Source organism: Schistocerca piceifrons, chromosome 1 (genome assembly GCF_021461385.2).
Source record: "Schistocerca piceifrons isolate TAMUIC-IGC-003096 chromosome 1, iqSchPice1.1, whole genome shotgun sequence".
Lineage (NCBI taxonomy): Eukaryota > Metazoa > Arthropoda > Insecta > Orthoptera > Acrididae > Schistocerca > Schistocerca piceifrons.
Window position 1 is genome coordinate 777655596 of NC_060138.1, and position 20289 is coordinate 777675884.

Here is a 20289-nt window from a genome sequence, read left to right on the forward strand (position 1 = left end):
GTCGCGTGGATGCACTGGCAGTGCATATTTTTCAGCAGCAGCCAGACCAGAATGTCCCGTGTTAATGCGGCAGTAGCACTCAAAAGCAAAGTGTTCCCTCTCAGCTCATGGTTGGATGTGCCTCTTGCTGATTAGGTGGCTCATATTCTTCTGGCCAATCATATTGTTGTTCATGTTGCTTGTTAAATATTTTTCATTGTGCAAATTCTCAAGGGCAGAAAGGAAGATGACAGGCGGGCTTTAACTGCAATTTCTTCACTGTGCAGACTGCACGTCGCCAGTTAGGAGTCGATGCCCTGTCTCCTGTTGACTTGTCTGTCATCTTCCCTTGCATCTGCTAACAACTGATTTCACTCATACCTTGACAAGACATTGGGTCTGCTATTGGGTCTATTATATTTGTAGTAATAGGAGGCACAGAGCTGTTAAAAAGGATATTAGTAACAAGTATCTCTCCACTTGGCGAATTGTCACCCATTTCATATTGGTGTTCCATGTCCTGTGGAGACATAAAGTTGCTACCTCCCCCCTCCCCCCCCACCTTCTGATAATGTTTCTCTTTCTCTGATTTGTCGTTGTAAATCCATACCCCTTTAATACTTCTAAACAGTGGAGAGATCGCTTGCCAGGCACCAATAACCTGTGTGTGGATGCTGTGGGAGGGTCCTCACCTGTGGGTGGGAATGGGGGTTGCACAGTGCAGGTGCCCGTACCCCTTTTTGATGCCCATAGTGTGTCTTTGATGTGACATCTAAAGTGGAACACATCACAGTAATATCTTCAAAAGTTTGCTCTCTGTCTAAGCTGGTGTTAGTTTTACATCATGTCACGTGCTGATGGCACTTGAAAAATTACTTTGTCTAGTGTCAATTTCCATTTGCTCACCCTTAATAAATTCTACTGTAAGAAAATAGTTGTACTAATACTTCTACTTACTGCAGTAAATCCCTCATTCCCCTATATATTACTGTAAATTATTTAAATTTTTGAAGCATTCATATGTAACGGACTAAATTCATTATATTAGTCATTCTGTGTACAAAAATTTCTGCTCTTCATCAAACTGCATGTTTGGATTAAATAGTGATCATTAGCATAACTTAAAGATCATTGAAGATTTTTTTGTATGCATTATTGTAATACGTTGGGGGTGGAGGGTAGGTCAGACAAGTACCTTCTTCCAAGAAGTGCAATTGCTGATGCTGATAGTAGTATATAAAGTAGAAAACACTAATCTGAACTTCCAGAACTTTATTTGCCTTCATGTAGGAAAGAGGAATTAGTTGAGGAAAATTAGGAGAAAGGGCTACAAGCCATTGAGAGGTCTTAATGTAAAAAATTTCTTCAACACAGTAGCATTTTCCAAAGTTGTTCATTACTTAGTCCTTGTATCCTTTTTGTCTGTGATGGGACGGTTTACAGTCTATGGTCATAGTAGTAATATTAAGCTGCTTTAATTTATGCTTCATATTTGTAGTAGTTAAAAGATTACTTATTTTGGTTATGTGCAAATATCCATAAGCTTTCTCTGTTACAGGTTAGAGTCAAAATAGAGGGAGATAACGAACCACAGCCAACAATCCCTCGTGAAGAAGGTCAAGTTCCTTTCGTTTTTGTTGGAACTGTAGAAAGTATAGCCAATGCAAAGGTGCTGTTGGAATATCACTTAGCACACCTAAAGGTAATGTTTGGAGATGTATTTGGTTTAGGCATTAAGAATTTTGAATTTCATTGCTTTATAAAAGGTGTAATTTCATTTATCTGATTTTGTGTCGCAGGAAGTGGAAGCATTAAGGCAAGAAAAGTTGGAAATTGATCAACAGCTACGAAGTATACATGGTACTACAATGGGCTCAATGCAGAACTTCCCTATTCAGAGGCGCAATGACAGGTACTGTTATAATTAGACAATGGAAAGCCATGATGGAATAACACTATGAAAAGATTAGAAACCTACTTGTGACATAGAGGAGGCATTGAGTCACAGGCAGGCTCCATAATAGTGAGTTAGATATTGAACCTTTCAGACAAAAAGTCCTCCTTCCAGATTAGAAAACACACAATACATTCACATAAACACAACTCATACACCCATCTGGGGGGGGGGGGGGGCGCAGTTGGAGACTGTGACTCCATCTGACGTGAGCAACAATGTGCTGGGGTAGGTGGGGCAATAAAGAGGTGACATGGTGTGAGGAATTGGAATTGATAGGAGGGTGAGGGTGGGGGAAAACAATGTACTGCCTGTGGGAGCAAGCAGAGGCATGACGGGGACAGGACGGCGGGCTGCCAGGTGCAGTCTGTAGGCAGTGCTGGTGGGTGGGAGGGCTGGGGAGAAGAAAATGGGAAAAGAATAGTGGATGAAGTGGTGGGATAGAAGGTGTGTTTAGTGCTGGAGTGGGAGTTGGGAAGAGGATAGGCAGGTTGGGGGCAGAGGGTTACAGGTACGAAGAAAACATCGTAGGGCGATTTCCCTCCTTTGTTGTTCAGAAAAGGTACTGTTGGGTGGAAGAATTCGGATGATGCAGGCTGTGAAGCAATTGTTGAAGTGATGCACATTTTGTTGGGCAGCATGTTCAGAAACTAGATGGTCCAGCTCTCTTGACCACAGTTTTGCAGTGGCCATTCATGCAGACAGGCAGCTCGTGAGTTGTCATGCTCACACAGGAAGTGGTGCAGTGGTTGCAGTGTATTATGTAGATCACATGGCTGCTTTCACAGGTAGCCCTGCCTTTGGTGGGGTATGGGACTAGAGTATGTGGTAATTGGAGGATATATGGGGAAAACTCTTTCATCAAGGTCTATTGCAGGGATATGAGCCATGAGGCAAGGGGTTGGGAGCAGGGGTGGAGTATTGTTGGGCAAGGATATTACATAGGTTCAGAGGGTGGTGGAAAGCCACTGTCAAGCGATGGGTCAGGGGTGGATATTCATTTCATAGCAGGGTGTGACGAGAGTTGAAACCCTGGTGGAGAACGTGGTATTTTTTCCAGCCTTCGGTGGGGCTGAAGCGAGAGGAAGTGCTCCTTTACGGCCAGACAATGGGTATGTGGGAGGTAATGATGACAGGAGAGAAAAGGCACGAGAGATTTGTTTCTGGACAGAGCTGGGATGGCAGTTTTAGCATGTGAAGGAGTCAGTAAGACCCTTGGCACCACCCACCAATGCACCTACTAGTTTCCCCCCCTTCTCTCTCCTCCTCTCCCCCTTGCCTGTCACCCCCCAACACAGCCTCTCGATCCTGCACTTGGCAGCTGATCTGTCTCCACCAAGTCCCCGCACACTCCTTCAAGCAGCACAGTATTTTCCTCCATCTCTACCCTCCTATTCTCCCTCCCTGACCCATGGTTCGTCCTTACCACCACCACCACCACCACCACCACCACCCACCAACCAACCCTTTCAGGTGACTGACTGTCAGATGTAGTCACAGTCTGCAGTCAGACCATGATGCCTAGTGACAGTGACCATGTGTGTGCGAATTGTGCTTTTGTGAATGTGTGTACGTATACTATTTGGAAGGAGGAAATTTTTCTCTGCACTCTAAAATATTTAAGTCTTTCTCATTGTGCCTCCCTGAAGCTCCATGCCTCTGTGGTGAGTAGCTATCTACCCTTTTCACATTGTTACAATTAGTTATGTTGATATTTCTGCATGCCTTCTTTATTCTCATAAAATTTGACATCACTGGAAATTGCACTCAATTATTTTTGTTTTAGGGGCTACAATTCAGACATGGATGGTGGGAGCAGTCGGGGCCGTGGTGGGCCAGCAAGAGGTCGTGGCAGAGGACGCGGAGGTGGTGGTGGTGCTCGACACAATGATGCAAGATTTAATTCGGGTAATACTATAAATGATTACATCAATAATATGGATGGCAAAAAAGGTCCAGGACCATCATCAAGCCGGGGAAGGGGTGGTAGGGGTGGCGGTGAACGAGGAAGAGGCAGCAAGGGTGGTGGAGGAGGTGGAACGATAGATAAAGATCGTAAGTGATGTCACATGCTGTCAGCCCACCACCTGCTGATCTTTGCTTGAAATTAAGTCCTTAAAAAGCAGATTAACATGTCAATCTATCTGCTAACACACCATTTCAGTAAATTTCAGCAAGACCGAATGTTTACTATAGTTTAAGGAATGTGATTGTTCAGTCATTGGTCAATCACAATGGTGGGTAAACTTAACATCCCTGGCTTTGGACAAAACGGTTATTTGACTTGTGGAATTAATGGCACTGCAGTAATATTTGCTTGCTGTGCAATTGGATTTAAAATGATTAAAGTTTTTGTCAAGTAATTCTTCTCAATGTTAAGATTCTTAGAATGTGACAGAAGTAGAAGGCAAAAATATTCCCTACAGAGTAATATTGCTGTTGAATATATTATACAACAGACCCTTGCATAAACAAAGCACTTGATGTATGAAACAAATTGTCTTGAGTTATGTAATATTGTAACTTCCATTTACAGGAACAGTTTTCCCCTTTCTGAGTTTTCTTGTCTTTTGTTGCTAACATTGGAAGTGTTTATGATGGCTGTTTTTGCTGACAGGCATTAGTAAGCTGGTCAGATAGGTATGAAGATATGCAACCTAATAATTTCCAATAGACATTCTCTAATTGAACCTCTCCTCATTCCTTTTATTGATTCCAGTTATTTCTCACCCACCCACCTTCCTTATAACAGTCTAAGGTGATGTTGGCTGCAGTAGTTACTTTGTTTTCAATTTTTTTTCTGTGTCCCTTAGTCTTCTGTGCAGCATCTGTAATGCTAAGTGTACTACTTTGAAATTCTAGGAGCAGTTTTCAAATGTCATTTTATGGGAAAAATGCAATTGGACATTTGTATAAAAATTAGTTTACTTTTTTTTTTTTCAAAATTGAAAAGCTCTTTTGATTTTAATTATTAGTATGTTACAAGAATTGTTCTGAGTTGAAATGTTGTGAATGTTTCTTTTGTTTAAACTTCTTCTTTGTCAGTACGAGATAATGACTTTACTGTGTACTAGGTATTAATGGCATTGAAATGTGCAGTATATTTTCTTGTAAGCAGTGTGCATTAATCTTCAGATTCCATATTGTGTGTATCAGGAAATTTTCCCAGTGAGTTTCTAAGATAAGTGTTCACATTTGACCAGTTATAACAAAAGATTGATAATTTGAGAAATGAATTCACAGCTCATAGTATATTTGCTGCTTGAATATTCATTATGCAGTAACAGCAGCTTTGGATTAGAACAGGAATTATATAATTCTAAGGTGTAATGATCATCAAAATTGACTTTTGATTTAAAAAACTAGAAAATATCCTGCACTTATTAGGTACAGATTTTAAATAGTTCTCAATTATAGGCTTAATAATTATATTATAATGATGTAGGGAAAGAAACAAATGTGGTGTATGTCATGTTATATGTGGACCAGATAAGACAGTCCCCTCTTCAAGATAGTAACATAAATTACATAACATCTTAATAAGACAGAAAAAGTGAATTTTAAAGGATTATAGTATCCTTTTTAAAGCTTGTGACACTGCAGCATGATATTGATATCATAAAGATATGATCGGAAGTGACATTGTATGCTGTTTTTGCACATTTCTTGAGTGCAAAAATAATGGCATTAATTTCAAAATTGGCAACTGTTCTTCAAAGAGGGAGAAACAGAGGCTTATCATGCAGACATGGATACACTGCATTTAGTTGGAAGTTGGAAATGCAGCTTTCAATTTGTCAACACTGGTCTCCTTATGAAGTAGACGCTTTCAATTGCATTAAAAATGTTTACTTTTATCTAAGTGTTTCATCTCCTATGGAGATCTTGTATATTTCAAACAATGCAAGAAATATTTCTTTTTCTTTGTATATTACTTTGTCTACTTGTGTATTGGGGACGCAAAATGTTGACATTGCTTGAAGCTACTGTTTCTAATTTCCACTCATGTTGCACTGGCTGAACTCTTTGCTCCCTAAATGTGAAATGAAACCAAGCTGGAAGGGTAAGCCAAGGTTAATGATGGCTTTTAGTTAATAAATTGACAAATCAAATTGTTTGATGAGATGGCCAAATGTGATGTAGTTTTACGGAAGCTATTGTTGTTTGGCCAGGCTTATCAATGTTCTAATTCAGAACTGGTCAATACAAATAAAACAAAATGTTGCCAATTTACTGACTCTTGGGCATTTCGTATTGTCGTACCTCTTTATTATTTACAGAAATTTTTTAAGAAATAAAATATTATATAATTATGAAAGAAACAGTGTTTTATTGATGTTATCTAAGCCTATGTTGCAGAAGTTGCAGAGTTCAGGCTTGAAACTTGTGCAACCCTTTCAGCTAGGGGCTGAGAGATTCATCTGATATGATGCATTTTAAGATAAAGCCAGTAGACATGTTACAGTGTTCTCACATTTTGCTGCAAATTGAGTGCACATACTAACAAAGATTGCCTGCATGATTTCTAACTAGAATAACGTAGTTACTATTATGTATTAGCTTCAGTGTTTCTTTTTACAAAATTGGGGAACTTGAGCCTGAAAGGGTGTGCCCAAATATTCGAGTCAAACTCTCAACTAACTAGCAATATACACAAACAATATTCTGCAGTCTTTTTCAGGTGGGTTTTCATGCAACTGTAATAATAAAGAAGATGGAAATTGAAGCAGCAGAGACCTACATGGGTTTATAGGCAAAACTGCATAGCATTTCAAATTGTATAATACAGATCTCGCAATGTTAGGCATTAAATGGGATTTATGTTTACCATTTTAATAGCACTTGCCTGGAAAGTGTTCCTGTTGTGTCCATCTTTTGCACAATTATACATAAAACTAAGAAACTATTCTCAGCTAGTCTGGGGTCAATATTTTAAATTCATAACCAGAAGTTTGGCATAGGGACTGCTCTCTTGTATTAGAGTAAACAAAAAATATTCTTTCAAATGATAGATTAGTTGATTGTAAAAACTGAATTGTGAAGACAGCTGAAAAGCCTCTTTCCATCAATTATTCCTTGGACACACCTTAATATCTCCTACTCGTCAAATCTTAGTATAACATAACACCCACAGTTTTAAAAACATCCAGATCTTACTGTCTTGCAGCGTGTAAACATTATTTGTAGTTTCACTTGTGTCTGTTGCCATGGTTTGTTGAAATTACCACTAGAATTCCATCACTTAGAGGCATGGTCAATATCCACAAACACTTTTCTAAAAAAGAAAAGAAAAAAACACTAAGATTTGCATGTTTCTCTGCTTAACATTTCATAGCAAGTGATTTACATTTTGTGATCTGGTGGAGTAAGATAGAAATCTTCTTTTCTTCCTCTGTAACGGTTAAATTGCTTACTCTAACAATTTGTCAACAAAGATGACTAGCAATCAGAATCAGATACTCAGTATTTTACTTCCAGAAGGATGGATCATCTCTGGACCAGATGAGAGGGAAGAGAAGAAAATGATCATTTTACAGGGGGATTTTGCAAGGCAGCTTAGGAAACTCGAGAGAATAATTTACTATGAAATCAAAAAAGTAATTACAGCAGCATTTGGGATACTTACAACTGGTGTTATTGATATGATGTAGGAGAAAAAAGTCAGTATGTTAAGTAAGGTGATCTGTAATAAAAGTGTTGTAATTCAATGTGATTTAAGACAATCAAAAAGAAGTTAGTAAGGGTAGGCAAGTTCAGTAGAATAGTTTAAGCATGTCGATGCAAGTCAGCCAAAGAGGGGACGTTAAATATCACACACCAGAATTCTGTTGTCTGATACCTAAAGTATTTAGTTGCTATGCCCTACTCCAGCCTCAGTGTAGATTTTGAGATCTCTTTAGCCGTGTCATTATAGTAAAGGATTATTACTCACTATTTGTCTGAAGTTAAATGTTTGATTGCAGTAATTTTGATCAGTTGCAGTCTGGGCTTCACTGTTTTTGTGCCAAAGTTACACGGGCTCAGTTTCTTGAAAACCATACCAAAATCAGTAGAATCTAGTGGGTAAACTCTGAATAAGCTAGGATTTTTTTTCCTGTAATATTTCTGCATACATTGTGGACTGCTTCAAAGCAATGAGCTGGAGTTCAGAATCATTGGATGTCGCACAGGTTTTGAAAATTTGCCAAGCAGAATCTCAACAGAAATGAAGTTTTCAAAAATGGACATGTTATCAAGGGAGAAATTGTGACGAAATGTTGTATCAGGCGCACATACTGTTCTGCAACTTCGTGTTTCCATTGGGCAATAACTTATCCATTAAATTTTCTGAATGCAGCTGCATAAATTATTATTATTATTATTATTATTATTCTAACAATGCAGCTGTCTACGTTTTGGCCATCTTTAGAGTGAGCTGACAGATTGAAGATAAAGTACTTATTCTGTCATTTTAAATGATGGAACAGGTGCCATAGCTTCAATCTGTGAGCTTACCCTGAAGGTGACTGGAGGGTATACATCGTAGTAGTAGTAGTAGTAGTAGTAGTAGTAGTTTATGCAGCTGCACTGCCAAAATGTTATTGAGTCACATATTTGTATTTGTTTCTTGCTGTCTGGTTTATAATACCACTGATCCTATAAGCAATCTGCTGTAATATTTTATATGCCCATTCATAATTTTTTTCTCAGGTTCAAAAACTGATGATGATCATAACTGATCATCTGAGTATACGCATGCCACTGTGCCCCCCCCCCCCCCCCCCCCTCCAACCTACACACACACACACACACACACACACACACACACACACACACACACACACACAGTTTTAAAATGAGTGGCTCATAATTATGTGGAAATAGAGCTTACCAGGCTAGAATAGCTTGTTATTTATTGGCACACAGTTTCTTCAATCTGTTTGGAAACTAATGGATTACCACTCTCAACAAACAGCGTAAATTGACAGTGGGACAATAGATAGTGTATTTTAAAATTTTATGAGTTATTAGGCCTTCCATGCCATAAATGGTAGGTGGTACAAAATTCAATGTTATCTGAGTACTTGTATTTTTCACTTTTTACGAGTAATCTGTCAATGAGTTAAGTGATATTTAGGTGCCAGTCAAAGGCTTATTTGATATTTAGAATCTCACATGGTATGTTATATTTGATTGCGAACACCAACCAAATTGTTGAGTACGTCAGGCGATGAATTGACAAAATCCTTAGCTTACTTTAATGTTTTAATGCAAATTATACAACTGCAAAGATATAAATCAGATTCTATGGATCATAAGTGGCACACTGCTGAAGTATCAGTACTACTGAGATCTTTTCTGCAAGGGAGACTAATATATAACATTGTTCCCACTAACGTTGTTCGGTAAGTTTAAATAACTGGAATTTGAAACTACATGCATTTGACGCATGCAAACCACCTCCACTAGGACCTTGCCTAGTCGGCGGTGTGGGACTTCAGCATCGACCCCTATGCTCCTCAGAGTGAGACCTCATCATCATCGCCCCACATAAGGGCCATAACAAGATAGGTTGGCATACATGTGAGGCATAAGTAATTTTCTCTTCCTATGCCATAGTCTGCTCTCCATAGTGGTCAGCATAATAATATAGTGGAAAAACTATTTAGTATGTCAGATTGTAATAAGACATGTTTTTACGGCTGTAAGATACCCATATTAGTCAGCCATAAATACCATAACCAAACAGCATTTCAATTTTCAGTATTTTTAGCCATTCTCTCTCTCTCTCTCTCTCTCTCTCTCTCTCTCTCTCTCTGTGTGTGTGTGTGTGTGTGTGTGTGTGTGTGTGTGTGTGTGTGTTCCCTATGCCCTTCAAACTACTGATTGGATATGTAGAGCCAATGTTTGGAGTTGATTTCTGTGGTTTTGATAAAGGATGTTGATACGCCTTCATCCACTACTTGTACCATCACCAGTCTGCACTGATTCACCAGAATGAGACTTCTGTGAAAGTGAAGGTGTGTTACGGCTTGTTGGAATTTGAAATAGTCCATCAAATCTTGATAGTTACATTGAAATGTCCCTGTGCTAGTTTCTCACCTAGCTGGTGTAATGACAACACTTGAGGAAACCTTATCTTTTAGTTTTCATGGCATCAACAGTCTATTTTTTTAATTTCCTTCCAGCATATTAATAATTACCCTCACAATGCGGCACAAGTTCGTAGACCAGGTGATCAGTCTTCAAAAATATTGGCTGTTATTTCACAGACATTATCCTTACTCTTACTGATTGTTAACAATTAATTAACTAAATGCCAGCCTTGTAAGTGTGATTGCTATTGGACCAAGCTTGAGTGCTGCAGAAACAATTCCTGATAAATCTATACCCAAAGCAATTTAACTTTGAAAATTTACATACTAGTTTCATTTCTTTCTGTGATGAAATTCATTTCACTGTTTATTATATAAGGTGTGGTGAACTGATGACTCGTCGAATCCAAACTTTCACATCTTGTTGGTGAGCCAGTCACATTTTGATAGTTTTAATGGCTTTGTAGAACATTCTTGCATTATTGATGATGTCACCGTCTAGGACTTATTCTCACTTGTCCTATTTCAGTGCTTTATTTGTACTAAGGTGAAAAAAAAATTTATCCAAATTTTTCAATCCCTTTTGTAACTTTTCTTTTTATTGTTATATCCTCTCTTAATGTGTCGTCGTTGCTGCTGCTGCTGCTGCTGCTGCAGTATACAGGTTCTCTGTGCCTAGTGTCTGAGCCTTCCCAAACAGCTTATGAAAGGTTGCTTGTTTAATTTATCATTGGTGGTAGAGCATTTGTATGGATGTCCATGTTTTATTAAGAATTGAACTTCCTCCATTGTGAGATATTGCTATAATGGTTGGATTACTGATAAATGCAAAATTCCTGTTAAATTCTTCGCTGCCCCTTTTCTCTCATAAACATCTGGATCAGAATGTTAGCAGTTGGCTCTTATGATTTGCTTTATGTAGCAGGTATTAATTCCTTGGGGTTTAATTTATTGAAAAATCAGCCGTATACTACTTGAAGAATGCAGTCTTCAAAAATGTGTGGCTGATTATCTTTTTCTTTTAAAAAAATCTCTAAATAATTAGTATCATCACATCCACTTCAACAAATAGTAAGCTACAGCTCATTGACTTTGTAAAAGAATGTATATGACCAGCAAACTCTTTTTGTTCTTTGTCCAAAGATAATGTATTAACCTAAAAGCAAGAGTCTTCGTTGTTTATGGAGTTGTAATTCTATTCATGAAAATTGAGATACTGTATTAAATGTGAATTGGCGTGGTGAAATAAGAATGGCATGAAGTGAAGCTTAGACTACGGGAGTCTGACTCTTAGAAAGGGAGCAAGTGGACTCTTAGTCACTAACTGTAATCAACTTTTCTTGTGTTAATCATGCTACCAGTAGTGATTATCATAAAGCTGGATCTGCTCTTAGCAAATTCCAGGTTAGTGTCTCATACTTCAGTGAACGATTCCCACTGTGTTTAATTTGATGGTGAAGTTGTTGTTCGAACAAGTTTTAGAGGGTTTTATCTTTAGTTAATTGGATTATGAATCCTGAAGTGACAGTTGGGCAACTGTTACCCACCTTAGCAGCAATCGGAAAGGAAAGGACTCTTTTATTTTAAATATAATTGTGATCCCTAATTAATTGTATGTAGCTAAAATGTTAATGCTCCAGTTCTGTCATGGAGTGTTGTCCTGAAGCTGTTTGTACCTGTTGCCTGTGTTATATGTGATAGAAAATAAATACCTGCTGTCAGATTAGCCGAGCAGCCTAAGGCACAGCAGTCATGGACTGTGAGTCTCGTCCCGGCACGGAGGTTTGAGTCCTCCCTCGGGCATGGGTGTGTATGCGTGTGTTTGTCCTTAGGATAATTTAGGTTAAGTAGTGTGTAAGCTTAGGGACTGATGACCTTAGGTCCCATAAGATTTCTCTCTCTCTCTCTCTCTCTCTCTCTCTCTCTCTCTCTCTCTCTCTCTCTCTCACACACACACACACCTGCTATCAGTTACCTCAGCTGTGTCAAGAAAGAGCAATTACTTATTGGTGTCTGGTTCTAAATGACAGTTCAGTATCTAGTCACAAAAAAATTGTTTTCCCTCTTTCTGTACTATGCAACTGTTAAAAATTGGATCATGCTTTATTCGCAGAAGTAAAACAAACATTTTGTAATTGCAAATAATTCTGGAGACGAGGAGGAGGAAAAGATAGTGATAGTATCAGAATTTGGTGAATGGGCACTGCGCACATTACTGGATGCTTCTTTAAGCATTTCGTTTTTATGTCTGGTTTCATGTCATTAAATTTTTCTTACCTTGTCATCTACCTATCTATTTCTTACATATATTTAATGGTTGCTCACAGACAGCTAGTACAGTTCCCATTTGCATATTTGGAAAAGTGTAAAAGTCATTGATTTTTCAAAGTATTGCAGGAGCATTTTGTTATTATTATTATTATTATTATTATTATTATTATTATTATTATTATTGTATTATTTCAGTACAGGCACCACATGATACTGAAATTTAATTTGATTGCATTCAGGGCGTATTTTATTGTGGAATTAGAAACGTCCTCCACCTGGAAGTCCTCGATGGAATTAAGATCTGCCACTTGATGTGTGTTAACATGTTACCTACAATATTAGGTGGAGGATAAATTGTTATTCAGTGTGAAGGTGAGCTGTTGAGTTGCAGGCAGGCACAACAAAAATAAAGTTACATGCTATAGCTTTTGGCAAAAGCCTTCTTCAACGAAGTGTGTGCGCGCACACACACACATACACACACAAAAAAAAGCAAGAACACCTCATGCACACACAACTGCTGCCACTGGCAGCTCCGACCAAATCAGTGTCGTGTGAATGGCAATCTGGAGTGGGAGAGAGATAGCAGGTCACGGGTGGTGGTGAGAAGAGCACTTTCTGGTGGGATGTGCAGGGCCTAGGTGGCGGCCTGTCAGAGACCGCCAGGTGTAGAAGTAGCATGGGGTAAAAAGGAGAGGAGCAGGGAGGGGGAACGAATGGTTGAGTGCATTGGCAGAAGGTGGCACACAATGAGGTTGAGGGGACTTCTGAAGGGAGGCAGTGATAGGACAGAGGGAGTGGAAACTGTTGGATGGGGGATATGGGATCAGTAGATTACCAAGGTTGGGGCCGGAATAATTTTGGGAGTGGAGAATGTGTTGCAAGAATAACTCCCATCTGTACAATTCAGAAAAGCTTATTGGAGGGGAGTATCCAGATCGTTCAAGCTACGAAGCAGCTACTGAAATCGAGCATGCTATGCTCAGCTGCATGTTTTGTCACAGGGTGGTCTACTTTGCTCTTGGCCAGAGTTTCGTGATGGCCATTCATCCTGATGGACAGCTGGCTGGTAGTCATACCACTATAAAAAGCTGTGCAATGGTTGCAGCAGAGCTATCTAAATTTTAACAGTAAATTGTCAGAAGTCTTGATAACAAAAGTTTCTAAATTAGCTGACCTCCAGGAAAGATGTGCAATCAAATTATTCCTCGAACTCTGAGCTGGATGAAACCCGAAGTAGAAAGGACTAAAATATTTAGCAAGGTAGGGAATGAATGTCGCTCACACAGTCTCTGGCTAATCCCAGCAGCCAGACATAATGGTTTGGGGGGGGGGGGGGGGGGGGGGGGGGGGGGTGCTGTGCGTGTAATTCAGAAGACCGTTTGGCTGAAAGCTTACTTGTTTTGCAGTATCTTATATCTTTTTGGTTCTGTATATATACAACTCAGCATCTCCACTATGTGGTGAGTAACAACATATCCTTCATCCTTCTCATAAATTTGTCATTACTTAAAAGAGAGATGCTGTAGGACAGGGAGTGTTCATTGCAGCTCACAAAATTATTCTCTCTATCAAGATCAAAATTGAGTCTGTGAAGTTATCTGGGCCTAAGTAACAGGTCTAGATGAACTAAAGTTAATTATTGGATGTTTTTAAGGCCACCCAGTTCTGCTGTGACGTGTTTTAGAATAATTCAACTTCACGCTCAATGTTGTAGAAGTACCTAGATCACACAATATTAGTTGGAGGTGACGTTAACCTATCGGATGTAGTCTGGGACCTACAATGATTCATTGAAGGTGGTATGGACAGTCAGTGTTGTGAAATAGTCTCGAACAGTTTTCAGAATGATCTTGTGCAGCCCACACACTATGGAAATATTTTAGACCTTACTGTTACAAAAAGGCCTGGGCTAATCGACAGTGTCAGTATAGGGACGGGATGAGTGATAATCATATCGTAGTGGTGATTGATACTAAATTAAATTAATTCACCAAGAAGGCTATGAGAGTATTTTTGTTGGAAAGAACAGATAAGCAGTTGCTGGTATCTCACGGGCCAATGAGTGGATACTATTAAGTTCCGATATAATAGATATGTAGTAATTATGGGCTAAGTTGTAAACAGTTCATAAATTGTGCTCTGGAGAAGTAAATGGACTAAGAACGGAAGACATCGTTCATGGTTTTACAACAAAATACAGATGATGCTGAGGAAGCAGCACTCCAATTTCAAAAAAGAACGTGCAAATAACAGCCGGCAAAAGTCAGGAGAAATTTGTGCATCTGTAAACAGATTTGCGAAGCATAGAACTACCGCTGTCGTACCTTGGCAAAAGATCCTGACAAGAACATGAGAAAATTACAGTCTGACAAAAGTGCTAAGTGGGTTGAAGTAGATTCTTGACCAGTCTGGTGTAGTAGTAAGAGAAATTAAAGGAAAGCGGAAGTCTTAAATTTTATTTTTAAGGAATTATCGAAGAGGAGAATCATTAAAACATACCATTATTTGACCATTGCACAGCGAACATAGTAATAGGTATATCTTGCATAGAGAAGCAACTCAGAGTTGAAAACAAAAAAGTTGCCAGATCCGCATAGAATGCCAATTTGGTTTTACTCAGAGTACTGTAGGGCATTTTCCCCTTACTTACCTTGCGTTTATCATGAAATCTCTCACCCAGTGTAAAATTCCAAGTAATGGTAAGAAGAGTAAGTAATGCCCATATATAACAAGGGTAAAAGAACAGCCCTGCAAAATGACAGACCAATATCCTTAACTTCAGTCTGCTGCAGAATTCTTACACATATTCTCACTTCTTAGGCAATAAATTTCCTTGAGACAGAAAAATCAGCATGGACTTGAGACAGCATCGCGTGAATGAAATTCAGCTTGCTCTTTTCTCGTGTGATATCCTGTGAACCATGAAGGGCAACAGGCAGATTCCGTATTCCTAGATTTCTGGAAATCATTTGACACACAGCTCAGCTGCAGACTGTTAACCATGTCACGGCTGTGGGTGTTTATACACATCCTACTACACAGTTCCCCAGGTATTGGGGACATGTAAATGCACGCCGCTAGGTTTTTCCTACAGTGCTATGGACGTCTGTATGTGTCCTGAGCTGCCAACCTCTCACTGCTACAGACAAGTGACGTCCATAGCTCTGTGAATAAAAAAAAGTTAAGAGTATTTATCAGGCAACATGGGTACTATCATTTGCTAAAAAATATCTTTTGATATCTTGAATCATTTGAGATATGAGAATTGTTATGACCATGTGATTCGCGATTGGCAGGGATGTGAATGGGCACGTCGCGTGCAGCTGTCCTTCACATATAAACCCCAACAACTCAAGAATGAAATAATATCCTTCTGCTTTCAATTTTAAGTAAAATTTTGATATCTTACCTGCTTTTCATTCACTGCAGTATGTGAGCTAAAGTACACAGTGTTTTACTTAATTTGATGCAGCTCAGTAACTGTGACATATAATCAAAATAAATTCAGTCCTTGATAAAGCTAAGATACGTGGTAAGTATTTCATAGCAGCTGGCAAGTCCGTGTGGTGGAACTGGGCATGTCGCATCCAGTAGTCTGCCAGACATAAAACCCAATGATTTGAGAACGAAAGGAGCTATTGTGTTCTCAATTTTATATAAAATTTAGATTTGTTACCAACATTTCATTCACTGCAATATATGAGCTAAAATCAGCCATATGCAAATTTTACGTGATGCGTTTTTACCTCTGCAAACGCTTCACAATTTTGTTCATTGCATTACTTAATTTGATGCAATGCAGTAAGATGGTGAATAATGAAAATGAATTAAGTTCTTTATTGAATGAAGATGTCAGATTGTAAGAACTGCAAAAACCAATATTGCCTAATAGTTTAGAAAAATTGGATGATAATTATTTCATATCGACCAGAACGGTCTTTCAGCACCAGCACGAATGCAAAGAGCATGACTGTAGCAGCGAAGTGTTAAGGAAGTTCCAGGCATAAGGATTAGCTTCCCAAATATGTGAGTGGCTCAAAGACTTCTTAAGTAATAGACCCCAACACATTATCCCCAGGAGCAAAAGTTCATCTGAAACCAGAGTATTGTCAGGCGTGCCCCAGGGAAATGTTATGCAACCACTCCTATTCTCTGTACACACAAATGATCTGTTTGCTGACAATGCTGTGGTGTACTGCAGTGTATGATCCTTGAGTGACTATAGTATGGTAAATGATGACTTAGACAAAATTTCTAGTTGGTGTGATGACTGGCAGCTTGCTCTAAATGTAGAAAAATTTAAGTTAATACAAATGAAAAGGAAAAACAGTTTCATAATGTTCGAAAACAACATTGTTACTGTGTTGCTTGCACAGTCGTGTCGGTTAAATATCTTGGCACGATGGTGTAAAATGATAAGAAATGAAACAAGCATATAAGGGTGGTAGAAGGAAAAGCAAATTGTTAACTTCAGTTTATTTGAAGAATTTTAGGAAAGTGCAGCTCACCTGTAAAGGAGACAGTGTTTAGAACAAGTGTTTTTAGTTCCCACCTGGTCAGGTTATAGGAAGATTTAGAAGCAATTCAGAGGCAAACCACTAGATTTGTTAGAGGTAGGTTTGATCAACATGCAAGTATTACAGAGGTGATTTATGAACTGAAATGGGAATTCTCGGAGGGAAGTCTGTGTTCTTTTTGTGAAACACTATATGGAAAATTTACGGAATTAGAGATATTGAGGCTGACTGCACGACAATTCTGCTGCTGTCAACTTCAGTTTCACATAAGGACCATGAGCATAAAAGCAATTTTGGCTCATACAGAGGTATATAGTCAGTCACTTTTCCCTCAGTCTGCTGGCAAGTGGAAAAGAAAATGAAACTTGAAGCGGTACAAGGTATCCTGTCATGCACAATATGGTGGCTTGCAGAGTGTGTAGATTAGGGACATTGATATGTCAACATAATAGTTTTCAGTTTTGCAGTAGCATCTACAGGAATCAGGTCTTTTATTATTCCAGTTTTGAAGACTGGTCAGTCCATGCTCTTTGAATTCATTTGCTTGAAACTTCAGTGAAGGTTGAAGTTGAATGTATTCATCATATTTTCTGGAAAGCTCTCATGGAAGAATTTTACAGAACTTCCACATTTACTGACATTGAAACTGTTTCTTTGTTTACAGTGTTCATTTTCACAACTGCTGAAAAGTTGATTCACACATACCGTAAAATGAATCAGTCGAAGTGCAGTGCCGTAGTATTTGTCCTGCTCTTTTAAAAGTTCTTAAAAATATTCCCCTCTGTATCACTGTGCATCTTCTCAATTTTCTGAATTTCATTTAACTGTTTGAGGATAGGGCAGCTAAGTTGTTCAGTTGACTGACACTGTGCTTTATCATAGTTTTTCTGAATTTTGTGGCTCAGGTTCTACTGTGCGGAACTTGTCAGGATAACATTCCCCCATGCCACGCCATACTAAAATGAAAATATGCCACTTTCATAACAACAAAATTTTTTCTTTGTCTTTAGTTTTCAAAGTGGAAATAAAATTCGTTGTTGGCACTGAAAATAAAACTGTTTGAAAATTTTTTTACTTGAAATTACTTTGTTAAATTTTCCTTACTGTAAAAAATTTCAAAGCATTTTGGAAAACTAAATTCTGCAACACATTCTTTACAATAGTACCTAGTAGCGCATCTTTCCACTTTCCCAGATCTTGCCTAGCTTCATCCTGTGCAAATATTACATCTCCTCTGAGGCAGTTTTGACATTTCCGTCATCAGTCAATTTAGGGAAACGTCCTCAGCCGAGTCTGTTTAAAGGTACTGCCAGTTCAATAACAAATTTGACAAGATATTACTAATAGGCCTCTACTCTTGATGTTTATATTAATTTTACAGTCATTGTCATGAAAATGTGGAAAAAGCCATCTTTCAGTACTTCATTTGCTTCCTCTCGAAAGTGCAGTAGCATCTGAGCTGGTCACTGTGGTTCACACCAACCTTCTTATAATAGTCTAAAATACAGGCAGGTTTCATCTTCTCTATCAGACCTAATTTGTTCTGGCAATGAGACTGGATGAAGTCATTTTGTGTTCTGTCATCAACACTTACATTCCTAGTGTGCGTACATTTCAAACAGCAAATTGTCTCATCTGTGAAATGAAAGTTCACTTTCTTTTAATTTTTTTCTGATTCCTAGCAACTAGATTTTAGCTAGTCGATTCCTATTTTTAAGTGCTGCAAACTGTAATATAAAACTATCTGCAAAATAAATGCAAAACTTGTAGGAGACAACAATCAATAACCTTTGCTCTGCGAGTGACCCTGTGAGGCACAGTGCATGGCAAGAAGGGAACGGAAACACTGCAAAGGAAGTGAGTACAAGCATCATATTGTAATCTTTATATATATATTACAATATGGAATATATTTACAAAGCTGAGAAACAGCAAACATAGGTCCTAAGTCACTCGTCTTTTTAGTTATGCATGTGATGTAGGAGTTACATCACGTGTCTCCATACTGTTAATACTTTCAAATCCAATTTTTCTACTCACTGTATTCTCCCCAATTCTGATTTATTTTACACTAATGGAAACATGTTGCACCTTGGAGCTGTAGCTGAAAATTGTATTGTCGAACATAGTCAGTGAATCTGAAATGGTTAATTATACTTGTGACAGCAATACTTGTAAATTTGTTTCTATGGTGTGTGTGTGTGTGTGTGTGTGTGTGTGTGTGTGTGTGTGTGTGTGTGTCAGATGAAAATGTTCAGTAACATTCATCGCACATGGAAAAAGAAAATTTCGTGTAGGGCTGCATCCAGAAACACTGTTTTTATGTTAGGTCTCATTCAGTATTTATGTTGAAGCCTGTGAAGGTTCCTGCTGCCCTTCTATGTATACATTCGGTATCTCCAATTAGTCTTATTTGGCATGGGGTCCCACTCATGGGAACAGTATCCTAGGATTGGTTGCACAAGTGTTTTTTGTGCAGTCTTGTTTGTAGACTGATTGAATTTCCTAACATTCTACCAGTGAACCTGATTCTGCCATCTTCTTTGCCTACAACTAGTTCTGTATTATATCCCTACAAAATACTGCATTCAGGTATTTGTTTGAGTTGACAGATTCCAGAGAGAGAGAGAGAGAGAGAGAGAGAGAGAGAGAGAGAGAGAACATTCATTCATTTTACATTTCTGAACATTCAGAGTGAGTTTCCAGTCTTTGCATCACTTTTAAATCTTACCAATATCTGAGTGAATATTTGTGCAGCTTTTTTTCGAACACTATCACATTATATGTAACTGCACCATCTGTGAAAAGTCAGAGGCTGCTATTAATATTGCCTGCAAGGTCTGTAATATACAACAAGCAGTAAGAGTCCCAACACAATTCCCTGGGGGCACACCTGTAGTGTTCCATAAATTGAAAGAATGGAAAGAAGCACACTGATACAGAGCACAAATGACGGCCATGGCAGGCCATCTCACTTTGGCTCAAGTGCTTAGAGAATGAAGAGTAGGTCTAATTGGAAAATAAGCTGTAGACTGTGACCTGAGGTGGGATCTCCATAACTTCATTTTTCTTTTACAGAGATGGCATGAAGTCACATTTCTACAATTGCATTGCAGTGTCTCACATTGTAATGAGGTGTGTTTTATTTTCTAAAGAGAGAAGCAGTAAATTATTAAAATGGTCACATGCTTTCCATTTTAGTAACAATATAGTACACACACTAAAATTTTGTGCCTTGTCTGGATTCCTGTGTTAACGTTTTGGTTGGAAATTGAAGTGTGTTTTGCATAATGGCTGCACGATCCCAGCTCGGTTTATCTTTCAACTATGTATATCTCTTGTATGAGAGTCTATCTAAACTGAATATAGTCTTCAGGGCAGATGTCATGGTGGTTGCTGAATAAATATGAAACTTCAAAGTACTGATCATATTTTATAGTGAGGTATTTGTAAATTTGCTCAGATACATTATCACACTTTTTGTGTGATG

At 38.5% G+C, this 20289-nt stretch overlaps 1 protein-coding gene across 4 annotated transcripts in view; it reads left to right on the forward strand.

Moving 5' to 3' along the window:
• The window catches only part of LOC124712666 (synaptic functional regulator FMR1), a 240306-nt gene that overhangs the window by 148902 nt on the left and 71115 nt on the right, over window positions 1–20289 (forward strand). For all 4 annotated transcript variants that reach the window (XM_047242889.1, XM_047242892.1, XM_047242890.1 and 1 more), the window contains 3 exons: window positions 1538–1681; window positions 1779–1891; window positions 3720–3841. In XM_047242889.1, coding sequence (XP_047098845.1) covers window positions 1538–1681; window positions 1779–1891; window positions 3720–3841 — 379 coding nt within the window. The remainder of the gene's footprint in view (window positions 1–1537; window positions 1682–1778; window positions 1892–3719; window positions 3842–20289) is intronic.